This window comes from Perognathus longimembris, chromosome 16 (genome assembly GCF_023159225.1).
Source record: "Perognathus longimembris pacificus isolate PPM17 chromosome 16, ASM2315922v1, whole genome shotgun sequence".
Lineage (NCBI taxonomy): Eukaryota > Metazoa > Chordata > Mammalia > Rodentia > Heteromyidae > Perognathus > Perognathus longimembris.
In genome coordinates this window covers 39012338-39029318 of record NC_063176.1, presented here as the reverse complement: position 1 = coordinate 39029318, position 16981 = coordinate 39012338, and the positions used below count along the sequence as shown (strand labels likewise).

General features: G+C 36.8%; 1 protein-coding gene across 3 annotated transcripts in view; it reads right to left on the bottom strand.

The window, feature by feature from the left end:
* Arap2 (ArfGAP with RhoGAP domain, ankyrin repeat and PH domain 2) overlaps positions 1–16981 on the bottom strand; it is a 135618-nt gene that overhangs the window by 71389 nt on the left and 47248 nt on the right. For all 3 annotated transcript variants that reach the window (XR_007213520.1, XM_048363996.1, XM_048363997.1), the window contains exons 9-13: positions 9955–10070; positions 7517–7716; positions 3983–4068; positions 3105–3287; positions 33–207 (exon numbers count right to left, since the gene is read on the bottom strand). Coding sequence is in view for 2 of the 3 variants with exons in the window: in XM_048363996.1 (XP_048219953.1) it covers positions 33–207; positions 3105–3287; positions 3983–4068; positions 7517–7716; positions 9955–10070 (760 nt within the window). In the remaining variant the exon portion in view is untranslated. The remainder of the gene's footprint in view (positions 1–32; positions 208–3104; positions 3288–3982; positions 4069–7516; positions 7717–9954; positions 10071–16981) is intronic.

The window sequence follows — 16981 nt, the reverse complement described above, 5'->3', positions numbered from 1 at the left end:
AGCAGATTGATAATACAGGGCTGGAGACAAACCTGAGAATCTGTTATGGTAGAGAAACTCCATTTGTAGGCTCTGGCCAGCCTTCTTGGCCAGCAGGTAGGGGGTGCTGTGCGCAGGGTCTCCAGTGGCACACATGACATCAGCTCCACTGAACAGCAAGGCCATTGTCTCCAGCACATCAGGTTTCACCACAGCAACACACAGAGCCTAGCCATTCAGAGAAAGTATGCCCGGTAAGGGAACTAATACGCTTCCAACTACAAGAGGAAATGCAAGCCTGTCAATTCATGGATGAGATACAGCTAGTATTCCTTCTCTGGTTAGGTAGACCATGGTAACCATGCTTGGAATTAGACAATTAAAACAAAAGGTATCTCTGTATGGACTGAAATTACCAGGTCTCAATTCAATGTGTTTCTTCCTGTGATGGTCTCCTTCTAAATCCATCAAAGCTGCTTTTGAAGGCATTTTATTTAATGTTCATACAGTATGCAATGATGCTTATGTGTATTGTTAAGAAAATTCAAGAACTTTCATATGAAGTATCCACTAAAAGTTTTAGAGAATATGAATGTTATCAATGTATCATTTCAATCTAATCAAGAGTTGTAGGATAATTTTCAACTGCGATTTGGAAATCTGAAAGGTAAGTGCAAGACATATTCACTATCTTTCCCTTGGTGGCAAGAGACAGGAGAAAGAAACAGTAAGCGAGAGGCAATAAAACACAATAATATCAATAATTCATAGTATACATCATCCTTGTTCAAACAATAGCAAAAAAATACATAATCTACTGACACCTATAACCCTAGCTTCTAAAGAAGCTGAGATTGGAGGGTTGAGGTTCAAAGCCAGCCTGGAAGGGAAGATACACAGACAAACAGACAGAAAGACAGGAAGTAGACATGTGGCTCAAGTGGTAAAGCACTAGCCTTGAATAAAAATGCTCAGGGACAATGTTTCCCAGCCCTGAGTTCACATCCCAGGTACATGAGTGTGTATGCACGTATACACACCCACATAAACACACACACATACACACACACATATACATACACACACACACCCACAATATGTTGGAATTGCCTATTAGTGTATGACTTCTACCTTGAAGTAATAAGCTGCCTTTTACTGTGCTGTTATCCTTTCTTTCTATTTTACTTGAGTTCTAGATCCCACTTTTTAGTTTCCAGTCTGCTTGACAAACACAGTTTCTGGTTGAACATTAATTTATACTTCAGATTTTAGACTCATCACGTCACATCCTTCTGGTCAAGCTATACCTGGAAAGGCCACTAGGGGCTGCAGCTGTCTTTAATGCAGCCCCAGTATGCTGGTGCCACAGCTCTCTTCTGGGGAGCTCACACTGCACAGCTAGAAAATCCCAGAACACACTGACACCTCCTGTCCCTAGGACCAATTCTCAAAGAAAAAAGAAAAATCATCTTTTCAAACTTAGTTCTAGCTGACCTTCAGAATGCACTTCAACTCATTATCAGGAAGCCTGAATTCTTCCTCCTGATTCTATACTAAATGGCTATGTGTTCTTAGGCAATCTTCTTCCCTTTGGGATTTTGATTTACATAACCTAGAAAACGCTGGCTTTAGAAGAGAGAAATGGCTAAGACCCATCACTTTCTGAAAGTCCAGTAACTGACTAGTAACTCTATCTGTAAATGGCCAGTCATTTTACTAGTATAATTAGTACCCATGGAAACACAACCCAAACCAAGGTCTCAGTAATTCCCTCTGTCTGGCTCCTGACTCTTGTTCAGGCTCTTCCCCAGCTTCATGACCCCTCTTGAGACAGGCACTATCTCTATGTTATTCTTTTTAAATTAGTTACTGGCTTTGCTTTGCTAACACCAAAAATAGACAAAGAACTTGTTTCAGAAAGATTGAAACAAATCAACTTTATTTACCTGTTATTTTCAAATAATGGACAGTAGGTATTTATTTTACAACGTGGTCAACATGATACTACTTAGTGAGGGTACCTTATCCAACATGCGTAACTATTAAAAACATTAAAGAAACAAGAGCCTAAAAATAAATCTGAACAATAAAATTAGCTATATACTGGCATACTTTTAAAAAATACAGAGAAAACCTCCTAACATAAAAGAGACAAAGAAGCAATCTAGAAAAGAAGAGAAAGACTATGTGTAAAAGAACCTCCACCATATTACCAGAAGACAGAATGGGGAGCATGAAACAGGCAAAAGGATGTAGTCATTAAGCCACAGGCAAAAATAACTTCAAACTAATAGTAATTAGCTGATCATTTGTAACAATAAACTGAGCATATGCTTGTCAATTTGCATTAAACATTCAGCTAAGTGAAAAGCTCATGCACGATAATCCATGTGTTAAAAAAAATGAGGGAAAGTTGTCAAAATGTTAATGACACTGTCAAAATGTTAATGGGTGTGAGTTAGGTAGACATGCCAGTTATGGAAGCATAGTTAAATCCACTCTTCATAATGAATCCTTAGGTAAACAATGCAAAAACCACTGAAGAATCCTCACAAATTGACATAAAAGAATAGTAAACAATGGCTACAGGCAAGGTCAAATGGTGGAGTGCCAGACATGAGCAAGCTCAGGGTGGACAAGGCCCGGATTCAAGGCCCAGTATTAACAAAAGCACAAAATCACTTTACTTTGCTGGAGGGGACTGGTTTATGCCAATAATCCTAGCTACTCAGGAAGCTGAGACCTGAGGATCTGAGGAAACTGCAGAGTCATGTCAGAGACACTTAACTCTAAGTAACCTTCAAAAAGAAGGAAGTGAGAAGTGTCTTTAGGGTAGAGTACTACTGAAAAAAGCTGAGCAAGAAAGAGTATAAGGTCCTGAGTTCATGCCTCAGTGCCAATACAAAAACACAAAATTGGGGGTGGGGGGGATGAGGGATGAGGTAACAAACAGTACAAGAAATGTATCCAATGCCTAATGTATGAAACTGTAACCTCTCTGTAATTCAGTTTGATAATAAAATATATATATTTAAAAACACAAAATCTAGACATTTTTCTCCTTATCAATAATTTTCCATGTTTAGGAACACATTCAAATCAAACTGCAATGTTTTATTGGATACCTTATTTAATTCTTCTTTGGTGAGCGATGCCAATAGGGTCTTCCTAAACTTCCCTTCTTTGTATTTCTGAGTAATAAAGTCTTTCCTCTTTTCTACGGGTGAGTCCATATGTATTTCTTCCTCCTTTTGAAGGTTTCCAGCCCAAAAGTCATTTGCTCTTTTGTTTCCAATGACAATAAAAAGCTGAAATGTTTTTAAAAAATTACATAAATGCATCAGCACATAAATGTAGTTGAATCTGAAAAAAAAATTCCTATTGCAAATTTAATGCATAACTCAGTATAAAATGTAAGAGAAGCCTGGAAAGACTGAATCCTTTCCAGCAGAGGAAGTGTGGAACAGATATGATTTCTATTTTTAATACAGCCTCACTACTCGAAATAATGGTAAAACATTAGCTTGGAATGAAATTGCCAGCCACACAAATTGCAGCAAAAGCAGTAGCATGCTTGAAAACCCATATTTAGACAGATTCCTTTGGAATGGTTGAGAAGGTGGCTACTGCTATCTAGAGTGAGCACAAGATGGAGACAAGGGCAGCAAGTCAGATTCACAGTCATGTCAGAGCCCGACCTGCATAAAGAACATAAATTTTGCCCAGTGTTTTCATTCACTCTTCTAATCTTTTAACTTTCTATGTTAAAACGAGTTTATACTTTTATAGAAGCTGCAAAGCATTTATCTACTTATTACAACTAAAAGTCTTTCTACATTTTATTTTAAAAATACCTAACTTATTCAGAAAGCTTTCTGAAAGAGTTCCTGCAATAAAGCAAGATAGAAGCCATTTTCATACTGTGGTGAGAATTTGACTACAGAACTTCTAGGAAATTTATGCTCTATATTTGTGCCACCACCACCACTAAATTGGGCTGTACCTCAATGAGTTCATTGCTCCAAATGCTGGCATCCATTTTTAGACTTCTAACCTTGGAATCTTTTGGTCCCAAAGATCTATGTTGTCCTGCAGTCAAAAAGAAAAATTTTAATTGTGTATTAATTTGTAGGTGAACTTACAGTAAATTTTTAAATATTTAAAGGATATGCAAAAGTGTGCATTTTTATGTACACTTCAACTTAAAAGATCCCAATACCTATTGTCTCAATTGCTAATATCATGAAGAGTAATTATGGATTCAGAAATCATTAGCCAACCTAACAGTTGTCAGCTTCAACATCTCCCTGTATTAGCATAAAATTACTCTTCTGAAGTGTGTGTGTGTGTGTGTGTGTGTGTGTGTGTGTGTGTGTAAAAGTTATGCACTGGTGGCTCACAACTCTAATCATAGTCAACCTGGGCAGAAAAATCCAAGATATATTCATCTCCAACTAACCAGCAAAAAACTGAAAATGGAAGTATAGTTCAAGTGGCATAGTTCCAGCCTTGACTGAAAAAGCCAAGCAAGACTTGAGTTCAAAGCCCACTACCAACATCAAAAAAGAATGTACACACAAATGTATGTTATGCATGTGCCTATGCATACGTATGCCTATTTGGCAATTAGCTAAAAAAAATCACCAATATGCTTTAACAGTGATTCTGCTTAAATTGCATGTATGCGAATACAGATATTATTTCTTTACTCTTATAAAAGATTATACAACTCTAGTTACTTAGAAAACTGGTAGTTGGATTCTGTTCAATCTAAAAAGAGTGAGAATATGGCATTCTATTATAGTCACTTAGATTAAGCTGTATAAATCAGCTTCCTACCTGGTGCCCAAGCTGAGTGACAGACTAAGCAGAGAAGAAAAGAGTTACTCATTATGCCTGATCTAAAGACCCTTTGCCGTTTGAGCAGTAAAATTCATCCCTGCCTCTACTTAGGCAAGTGGTTCTTTTTATTCCTTCTGGAAAGTGATAACTCTTTAGAGCACAAAGCTCTAAACTTTCCAGACAGACAGAAAATTTGCATTGTTTGCACTGGTAAAGGCTACATGAAGGCAACAATGATAAGGCAAAAACTTAGCAGGAATAACTGAAAGAGACCGCTAGAATACCCTAGGCAATAAAAGGAAATAGCTGAGTTGAGGCTGCAGGAAAAGAAAGGAAATGATATAAAGGGGTAAAAGATGTAAAGATGTTGAGAATGGATGGGGCATGGTAAGTATTAAGGAAAGTAGAAGAGGCAAAAGGATCTCTTAAGTGCTGGGTAGAATGTGCAGCTTCTGACCAAACAGAATTTTGAAGATGAAAATGTGCAGTTTTGTACACAGGACCGGAGACAGCAATGAAGGTTCCATTTCTGACATGATGCTGTTGAGGCATTTCTGGCAAGTAGTAAGTCCTGGTGTGAACTGCATAGGCTTGGTATTCAATAGAGTAAGAATACAGGGAGAAATCCGGAGAAGCAAGAGGAGAAACAGTCTGACCCAGGGTGACCAGCAGGTTTGCAAGCACACTAAAAGAATGGTACCCTGGAAACCAAGGAAGGACAGATGTCATAAAGACACACAGTGTCTCAAAGGTCTCAAGGATCAAAGAGGAAAGGAAAAAAAAAGATAGGAATGGACCACATAGAAACTGAGACATAAAATACACTGGTAAATGTGGTGGAAGTATTTTCACTAGAATACAGGGGAATGATTAATTACAGAATGCTGAAGGAAAGCAAAGGATTAAAAAAATGCAGAAAAACCATGCAGACTCTGGAGCAGTCAGGAACTCTTTTATGAAGGGAAAAAGGGATGTCCAAGTGAATGGAAAGGTTTGATGGCATTTTCCTCTTTCTCCTTTCTTTTAATTTATTTTAATCTTTATTCTCTTTAAGAAGTTGTATAGGACTGGGAATGTGGCTTACTAGTAGAATGCTTGCCTTGCATGCATGAAGCCCTTGGTTCAATTCCTCAGCACCACATAAACAGAAAAAGCCAGAAGTGGCGCTGTGGCTCAAGTGTTAAAGTGCTAGTCTTGAGCAAAAAGAAGCCAGAGACAGTGCTCAGGCCTTGAGTTCAAGCCCCAGGACAGGTTAAAAAAGAAAAGAAACTGTACAAAGGAATCTCAAAACAAGAAGTCAATTTATGAGCAGGATGGATCTTGATCAATGTCATCCCTTCCATCGTTTTCCAGCCTTCCCCCCTCCCCATCTGTCACCTGAAGTTATTTGGCTCCATTTTCCCATAGGTAAATTAAATACTATGACTGTATTCACCCACCCTGAGAGTAGGAAGTTTGGAAATAGCTTGATGGCATTAGCAAGACAGAAATCATGGGTACAGGTTAACTCAAGAATGTGAGATGAGGTTCCTAAGAAGGAAAGAAGGAAAAGAAGCTATGTTGAATAGTTAGAGCAACAAAAAGCTATTTTGTCTACAGTCACTAGAATGGAGTAGAAGGTGAGAAGCAGCACAAAGTAGAGTGACTAGCTGATGGTCACTGTTGTGACTACTGTTGATAATAAGCTGGTGAGGAAATCTGCCTTATTAGTATCAGTGACAAATATAATGGAACCGAGCCATAGGGAAGTACCAAGGAGTTTAGGCTACTGTGGTGGCTATACTGCTGATTGCCTTTGCTGTAACCAAACCAGCAGTGTCTCTCTGGCATTCTGCCATTGAACTATGCAGTTAACTCCAATCCTACATTCATCTTCATCTACTGTAATTAAATGTATACCTTTCAAAAGGTAGTATCATTTCTTATGAACCTTTTCAATGCTCCCAGACCAGCAAAATGCCTCCAGCACCATAAACCTGGTATGTGTGTGTATGTGTGTGTGTGTGTTTGTGTGTGTGTGTTGTTATGTGTATTGTGTGTGTTAATTGGAGGCAATAGAGAGGCTGTCCTGGAACAATAGTAAGGTTTGTGGCTAACTTTTTTCTACAATTTTTATAATAACTTTTAGAAATCATTTCATGCAGCTGGGTCATTTCTCCCCTTTATATCCTTTAAACTCTGAGCTCCCAAATACAGTTAAAAGCAAAGCAGGTCAGGTGTAACGTCACAATAGGAAAATCAGCCATAGTACTGGCTTTTTTTCATAAGTATCAATACTTCTGTGAAATGTTTCTACTAAACTAAATCTACTAAATCTACTCTGCAAAGTTTGGATCTCAGATCCACTTTGATATGAAAAACATGCATAAAAAAGTGATAGGGGATTAATGTGCCAATCTTCATGCAAAAATGTACCCTTGTTCAAAAATCTGAAAATTTCAGCATAGTGTATGGAAAATCTATACAAGATCCAGAACACACAAAATACAATCACATGCTTAAAAACCGAATTTTTTATGTGTGAGTCCTGCATAAGAGAAGCAGGAGAAATATTATTTCCAAACTGGTTCTTCATTTAATAAGAGTTCTATAGCTCTTTCTTTCCCATTTGTTAGGATACATTAAATATGACCACAGAGAACAGTCAGTGCCAACCCACCACAAATAGTGATGAGCATAACTTATCTCTAATTACCTGCGCACTTCTTGCAGATGACAACACAGAGATTGATAGAAGCCCAGTCAGGATCTGGGGCTTTACAATCTGCACAGCTCCTGTTGGACTCATTGAACCAAATCTTCTCAGCTACTTCATAATCAGAAAGAGTTTCTGCGATCGATTGCTGCACAGCTTCAATCCAGTCTTGTTTCTCTTTTTCGGACTCGGCTGTAAAGCTGAAACAATTAACGTTTCTGCATTATCGATCGCCCTTGTAAAGGCCAATTAAGCAGTATGTTCAGTTTGCATATTCATTTCACTCACAAATTAAAACAGCAGCTGAAAATTATGCCTGCCAGGTAGTGCTAGGCTGTCTTTTCTGTTAAAAATCATCTAATTTAACAAATGGTTTTCTTTTTAAATGTCCACAATGCTTATGACTCTGTTTACATCTCTTGATCTAAAATTAACATATACCTTTTTTCTGACCAAGATATAAAAACATTGCCTTCTTGGATCAGAAGCTTAAAAGGAGGCCAGTTTTCCTGTGCAATGATTTGTATAATAATCAATAAGAGACCAGCAACAGTTTCAGGATTATTGGAATATTTTGCCAGCCAAGAATGCTGTGACAGTCTGAAACTAAAATTACCCAAACATCCACTAGAAATGGTGCGGGTTTTTTTTTTCAGATTTAAAAATAGATTTTTTCTTAATTGGAAGAATGTCCAGATGGCTTTAAAAGAGTGAGATACCAGAGAAAGTTTTAAGTGGTTACTACTCTCACAGATTCGAACTCATTTTCAGCCACATTTGACTTAGTCTGATTCTCAGTATTTGAAATGTGTTTGGATAAAGAGATGAAATATTAATCAGCAGTTCACTCCTTCCAGAGGATGCACTGATGACCCATCCACAGAATGAGCTCCATGCTCTGCCATGAGCAAGAAACTGATTCCTCATGGGCCTGGCACTGTAGCTTAGTGGTAGAGTGCTTGCCTACCATGCATGAAGCCATGGGTTCAATTCCTCAGTACCACATTAAAAGAAAAAGCTGGAAGTGGCTCTGTGGCTCAAGTGGTAGAGTGCTAGCTTTGAGCGAAAAGAAGCCGGGGACAGTGCTCAGGCCCTGACTTCAAGACCCAGGACTGGCAACAACAACAACAAAAAAAAAACAGAAAGAAAGAAAATGATTTATCACTTTCTGTTCTGTTCTGAAAATTTAAATATAGTGACAATAAGCAGTGGCTAACATGTTCTAAATAATCCATGCACACACAAAAAATGAATGGCCCATGCTAATATATTTTCTAAAGCACTTATTCTCTACAGAATAGTCACTATATTCTCTACAGAATAGCAGAATCCTTAGTGATTTCAAGTTCTCCCAGATTGGCTTCAGGCAGTATCTGTAGTTAACAATCTAGATGTAGTCTCAGGGTCAGTGGGAGCAGTGGAGGTGGGGAGAAGGCAGTATGGATATGAGTATTGATGGAGATGGAACTCAAGGCTTTATGTAGTCACGGCAAGTCATATGCCATGTAGCAACATACAAGCACAGAATCTGCACGTTTAAAAACAGTTCATTCTTTGTTCCATCATTTTTTTTCTTCAAATGTGAGCCAATGGCAATATTTTGACAGAGGAAATACATAATACACTTAGTAGTCACATTGACATTATGTGCAGAACACTTAATTGCCTCACCTAACATAGCCCTGAAGTATACCGATTATATAACAAATGAATTAATTCAGTTAAAACTCAGACTGATACCAGTCGATTCTGTATATTTAAGTCATGGAATTAGAACATATTTATCACTCTAAATTTAGTTTCTGGGTCTGAATAATGCAATTATTAGAGTATCCAAATACATGCTGTTTAGGAAAATGTCTATCTGGATCAATAATTTTATTTGATCCATTAAGTTGAGTATGTTTCAGAGCTGAACCACTGCAGGATATTTCATGGAGCATCTGTAGCTCCTTAGTTATTATATTTGATTTCTGTATACTTTGTCTTATATGTAAGTTTATTTGTTTGGGGGAGGGTTAAGAAGGAGCATAGAAATAGTGGGACAAAGGGTGAATAAAGGCAGCAGGATACTATGTTGGAAATGTACTATACATCTTTGTGGGGTAGGGGGTCCTGGGGCAGGAGAGAAAAACCAGGAGAAAATGATAGAGGATGTAACACTGTTTAAAAACAAATGCACTCATTATCTGACTTATAGAACTGTAACCCCTGTGTAAATGACCTTTACAATAAAAAAGAATGAATTTTCAATATATTTATTGGTAAGCCTATTAAGAAAGAAGAAATATTTAGAAAAAACTACTCAAATTTCACGAAATAAATGATCAGTGTAGGTGGTAGGACTACTCAGGTGAGTTCAAGCCTCAGAACCTGCACACCTGCCCTCATACACACACACACACACACACACACACACACGTTTGAAATGAGCTTACCTGAAACTCCTATAGGGAGTGATTATTTCAAAAGATTGTTTGACAGTTCTGTCTACTTGTTTTACATTGGCAACATTCATAGGAATTATAGTAATACCAAGTCCACTCTTAAAATCCTAGATTGAAGAAAAACATTTAGAAAAAGATTAAGAAACAAACACGGCAGAAATTTGAAAATATTTCTGAAGATTTTACTAAACATACTGATGTCTCAAAATTCACTTCCAGTATAAACTATGTCAGATTCTAAGGTTGACAGGTAAAGTTCTGGCAGATGTGGGTTTCTCCTATCTTGAAGGTAAGTAAACAGGTAATTAGGTAAAAGACACAGGCCTTGCTTTAGATAGCAGACACTATATTCACCTTTAACAGTTCTGCAAAGTAAAGTAAAAATTAAAAGCCTTAGATGCAACAAGCATTTTCCCCCAAGGGAGGACAAATTGATACTGTGAAATCAGTGTAATTATGATTTAGATGAAAGATAAGAATACTGATGCTCAGAGATTAAGTTACCAACAACGTGAAAGAAAGGAGCTAAAGCTGGATTGCTTTACTATATTGAATTATTTCGACTGTGACACCTTATTTTTCTCTGCATTTACTCTCAAAGATATTACTTACTTTTTGAAGCATACAGTTTCATCTCATTTTCAATCATTCATTGTTTTTCTTTTCTTTCAATTGGTCTCCTAAGAAGCTCCTCTAATGCTACTTTGGTATGAAAACAATCATTTGTTCAACAGTTATAGCCTCTGACTTCACTTTGTCTTGTGAACATTATTCAAAAGGCTACAAAAAGAGACTTCATTCTAAATCATTACGTTTGCATTAGCCTTGAGCTGATGGCTCTATTCCCTGTAATCCTAACTACTCAGGAGGCTAAGATCTGAGGATCAAGGCTGCAAGTTAGTCCAAGCAGACAATGCCTCTAGATACTTATCTCTGATAAACCAGCAGAAAGCCAGAAATGGAAATGTAGCTCAAATGATACAGTGCCAGCCATTAAGCTAAAAAGCCAAGCAAGAAGGAGAGGCTTTGAGTTCAAACCCTAGCTTCAGGATACAGACACAGTCACAGACACACATACGTATAGCTATGTCTGCAATATACTATTAGCTCATATCTGGTTTGGAACTACAGTAACCAAATAATCCCACCACTCCACACAATATAATCTGTCCTTCTAAAGAGGAATTAATCTTAAAATTCAGATTAGATGTACTCTAACTTCCAAAATTAAATTATGGCAGAAAAATATCACACCCACCATTGAAGAGCAAATACAAAAAGAACAGTCTGTTTTCTATAAGGACATTTAGCAAAAACGATTTAGAAAGCAGCATCTTCTCTGCTGTACCTACCACATGGGTGAAAAGCCAAAGTACTGTTTTCCCATCTCCCTTACAGCTACGAGTAGCTATATGTCCTGTTTTTGATAATACAATCAATATAAATAACTGTAGGTGAGCATGGTGGGCGGGCAGAAACCTCTCAGCGGAAAGCCTTCCACTCCTTGCTTTTTCATCTTTTGGGGAAAATGACATCTAGAAGTACAGAAGCCATTTCAGAACATAAGCATCCTTGAGACAAGGAACCTGAGGGCAAATTCTTCTATCCTGAAAATGGCAGAGTGTTAAAAAAAAAATAGAATAGGGAGAGCCCTGTACCATCAACTCTATACCTCTAGACACTGTTCAAACAAATCCCTATCTTTCAAGCTTCCCTTTGGAATGTGTGCTTAATGCTAATGCACTGATTGACAAAAGAAGAATAAAACAAGTTCACAAGGAATTTCCCTGCATATATAGTATTCAGAGTTTCCAGTCACAAGTTGAGAAAGAGTACTTCTTACGAAAGAGTACTTCTTACTACTACTATTATTATTATTGTTACTCAATATGTAGATATTTTAGTTGGAATAAGGAAATGAGAGGAAGTAACAAGGTGGATAAGAAATGTACTCACTGCTTTATGTATGAAACTGTACCCCTCTGTAAAATCACTTTGACAAGAAAGAAATGAAAAAAAAAATCGCCAATTGAATATTACATTTTTCTGATGAAAGAATAAATGGATGATTAAATTAGGGAACAATGCTGACTTTAAGCATTAGAAGCAAGATGGCAACAGAAATACTGAATTTGGAAAATTAGAAAGGGAGTGACATAAATCCACTTCATATTGTCATCTCACTGAATGTAAGACAGTATCTCTGATTTACAGAGAGGAGATAGGAAACCAAGTTTTCCAATGAGCCACATTTGAATAACTATAGCATATCACCACAAAGTTAAAGTTAAATTAAAAAAACAAATTCCTAATTACCTATACCAATGCTCCTAACTGGATAATTCAATTGTTGAATAAATTCACAATGTCTGTGACTCAGAATTCAAACCCTTTTATAAATGAGAAGTCAAAGAACAGTCACAAAGTGGGTTATTTTTATAACAGCTTCTTGATAGCTCACTTTGATAAAGGGACCATCTACTCTTAAATGAAATAGAGTATTTGAACTGAATGTCCTTCTTACAATTTTTCATAAGGAGCCTTTTGACAAGAGCTAGATATCAAACCATTCCAGATTATTCTCCAGTGGGGGCCTGACCTGCATGTACTGTATGTTACTAAGGGCAGAGGCATATAATTCTCTGACGATCAGACCAGCAGATGGTGAGAATGACAACCTTTGATGGAAACTGATGAGTGTCATCAAGGTTCTTGCCTAACTAGACAGTCTCTCATCTTTAACAAGGTATGAAACGTCTAAATCTAAAGCTGTAATTTCTGATAAAAAGAAGGTCTGCTCAACACTCCAAATTCCTCCCAAGTAATGCCAAGATGATTTCGTAGCTGGAAAAGTTGTAACCAATTTATCAATTGCTTTCCAGTCATATGGTTCTGAGTACTTTCTAGTCATATGGTTCACCAGCACAAATTAACTGTAAATTATGCACCAGTGTAACAAAATAAATGTCAATGCATTTGAGAGCTATTAAAATAGGAAAGACCTGTATTTTCCACTAAAATATTTTTGTAAGATCTGGCCATTTTTTAATATAATTTAGTACCTATTCAGAGCATTTCTCATGCCTACATGTTTATTGTAATTATCTATTGCCATCTACCGCTCTGAGGTTTGAGTCCATGAACTCCAGAGGAGAGCCTAAGAATCTTCACTTTAGAAAAACAAAACTGCAACCAGAATAAACACTGAACCAGACAGCAAAACTACTTTTAGAATTTAGACAGTATGAGTCTGGAATATTTAAATATCAGGATGTAAAAACTTCTCTCTGCTTTCTTTGGGTTGAAAAGTAAAAGCATACGATAGACTTTCTCTTTGAAATCATGAAGACTGCTGATTAAATGTAAGCTGGTCCAGAACACAATGGATATCAGGATGCTATCTATCCTGGGTGCCAAATCCTATATCAAGGTGCAGAAGCTTTAAAACTATCCTCATTAGACTCTATAATTGTTTTGATATCTATTTGTAGTTTACACAAACATTTATAAACTCACATCTGTTTTTTTTCTGAATATTTCTGTGAAGTAAGCAGAACAGTTATTGCCATTTTAAATGGGAAAATTAGCCCTGAAAAAAGCAGTATTTATTGCTTAATGAGCATTGGAAACATGCTAGAATTTTGCATGAAAGTTTAAGATAAATTTGAAATGCATAGGATGAAAGAAAAGGCGTACTTTTAGGGTTAGCACTGAGTGCAACATACCCAAAATAAAGGAAGAAGCCTTCACCAAAAATGGTGTACTACTCAAAGAACAAGCCTCAGAATAGTTTCATATTAAGTGTATCTCACTGGCTATAGGTCACTGTTCACAAAATAGGGATGACAGAAATATCTGCCATGGCACACATGGCACACATACATTCAGCTAGGAGGATTATGTGATTCTAAAAATGTAAAGAATGAGATTGTAGTGTAAGCAATATTTTACATTTAATTTTTGAGACAGAATGTAGGATTCACAAAAAGCATGAATACCAAAATGAGCAACAACCCTCAAGCATGACTTAGCAGGCCTGGCCAGAGCAACCATGGAGATGCCCAAGTCGGCACTGAAAGCCAGACCTGGGGAAATGGTAGCTGAGCCACTCCCTAGCTACCTGACTACTGGTAAGCTATTTGCTTAAGCCTGACCTCAATCTCCTCATTGATGAAAATAAAATAACAACCTATCTACAATGAAATTGTTATAAAAATTAAATGAAGTAGTACAAGGGCTTGACAACCATTTCATTTTCAGGCTGTAAATTCAGAATTCATCACCAATGAAATTACTTCCATTTCATTTAAAATCATGTGATTTTATTCCGTGATTATATATGAAATGGAAATTACCAGTAATTTCATACACTGAAGATTCAGATAGAGACTATAGTAAATATTTACCAAGTACTAAAAATCACTTACTAGTAGAATTCATACCATTGGTACATGGTTAAAACTACATTTGAAGACTACACAGTTGAAAGAGCAAAAGGAAAACTTAGATTCCTAGAAAGGAAAATTAAGAGAGTTTGTTCACCACCACCACCCCCCACCCCCAAATCTGCTGAAATCTCCAACTTATTTTTGGAAATACTGGATGCTAGGTTTTTCTGCCAGGAACTGAAGAATTCAGTGCTTCAACATTTGTTGAAAACAGATGTGGCATTGTAGGACATTGGCATTGCATTCCTGGGAAACACCAGATGCAGAGCTTGGCCAGATACAGAACCCAGAGAGTCTGAGGCCACCACCTACATCCTGCAGCCTCTTTCTGTGCCACACAACCCTTAGCCCTGTGGGGCCTATTTAAATTCTATTAGAGCTGCTTTCCCATGCCAGAACACCAGGGAATGTTATGTTGGGGGAGTGGGGGGGGGGGGAATGACTCTCTTGTTACACACTGATTTGGGAATGCTCAATCAAGTGAGTTTATGTAGTTAAAACCTCAATGCCACAATTATCATCAAATGGATACCCAAAACCCACCAAGCAAGACAAGACATCTGGTGGAAATGAATTCACTAATACTAGCAAGATATTTTTAAAACTCATCAGGAAAAGCTGGGAGACAGGCTATCAGAGAAGCATAACAAATAGAAATGGAAACAATTCACTTAAACCTACCTCCTATCTGTCTGCAGAAATTTCAACCAAGAGATACCATGTATATAACAATAATTATATAGTAATATACTTATGCATATGTTACAAAGTATGTTCATATTCAATTATCTCACTTAAATTTTAAAACTACAGGCTTACATACTGCATCTATATCAAGTTAAACAAGTTTAAAAATAATTGGTCCAGAGTACAGAAAATCTGTAAGCTCTGAACTGCTTAAAAATAACTTACTTAAATCAACAAAATTTCTACCCAATGAAAATTAAAACTTATATGGAAGGTAACCAAAATTAATCAGAAAAATTGCAGAAATCTCATAAAGATTAGAAAGTTAAAGTCTAGTAAGTAATGGATCCAGATGCCAATGGCTGATGACTGTAATCCAAGCTACAGGAGAGGCTGAGATCTGAGGATTCTAGTTCAAAACCAGTTTTGAACTAGACTCTTATCTGCAACTATCCAGCAAACAGCTGGGCTAGAGGCATAGCTCTAGGAGAATACCAGCAGTGAGCCAGCCAAGTGAAAGAACTTTCCTAAGTATAAAGCCAGGAAACATGCACACATGAGCACACACGCATATACATGTGTGCACACACACACACACACACACACACAATAATGGGAATGAATAAGACAACAAAGAAATAAATCACTGTGGAAAATGTTTATAAGGAAAAGCATTTTTTAGTCCTCTCTCCAGTTTGAGAAAAAAAGTGGTAAATTACCATTATCAGTAAGTCCATTCTAAATTTACCAAGTACGAGGCTCTTGCCTGGAACTCATGAGGACATAACAACAAAGAAAATACTTACATGCTCTCACAATTACTTGAAGAATATAAAAATTATAGCTGTAGTTCTAAGGTTAAGATTTAACTGATACCAATCACACAGCTAACAGTATCTTGTTTGTAAACAACTCCTAGGAGAGATATGATTTCTTGTTAAAAAAAAAAAAACACCAAAAAGGAAGGGAAAGCTACATATGGAAGCCTATCAGAAAGCTAATGTATTAACTTCTGTCCTTCTTTCATCAGAAAGTGAGATTCCACTTGCTTCTAGTGGGTGAAAGTAGGGTAGCACTAGCCTTTTGTGCCTAGCCACTGGAAACAAGTAGCTGCCTGTTAACCATTTGTTAAATGAATGAGTAGACCCCAAAACATACTAAAACACATAGGCAATTCATTTATTCATTTTGTATATCTTTGAAAGAATAATATAGAGGAACTGACATAACAACTCATTTTAAGCACAAAAAATGTACACAGGAGAAGAACTGAAAAAATGTATACAAATGACTCAGGTAGAGTTTGATAAGGTGCTAATTGTGTGAAAGATAACATTTAATTTATGGGTAAGGACAACACAGTGTTTTACAACAATGTAATTAGGTAAAAATAATAGCCTCTTACACTATTTAGTGTTTAGTGTCTAACTAATAAATACTTCTAAATTTTCATAGAAAAGTCTATCTGGATACCAGAACTAAAATTACCTCTATGTCAATTCCTCATAAAATATTCCCTCGAGTATTTCTGAAATGCAGCCAACAGCTGCCCACAAATATTAATGAAGGAAAAAGAATAAAATGGATGAAAAAAAGAGAATCTTTGAAGGGACCTAGGAAAAACCAAAAGCCTATGTTAAATGCAGGGTGATGAGATTACTCAAGGAATTAAGAACAATTGGTGAAATGCCAGCCAGAACATATGCAGACAGGTTATCCTTTATCATGTTCATACCACTTCTGCAAAAAAATGTAAAAGCATGAATTATAATCATCGCTTAAAAGTTTTGTTAACTTCATTCTTGGTTAAGTATTAAGAGAAATCACAATAAAAGAAACAGAAAATATGTTTGTAGGAATGCTTCACACCTTAAAAACATCAG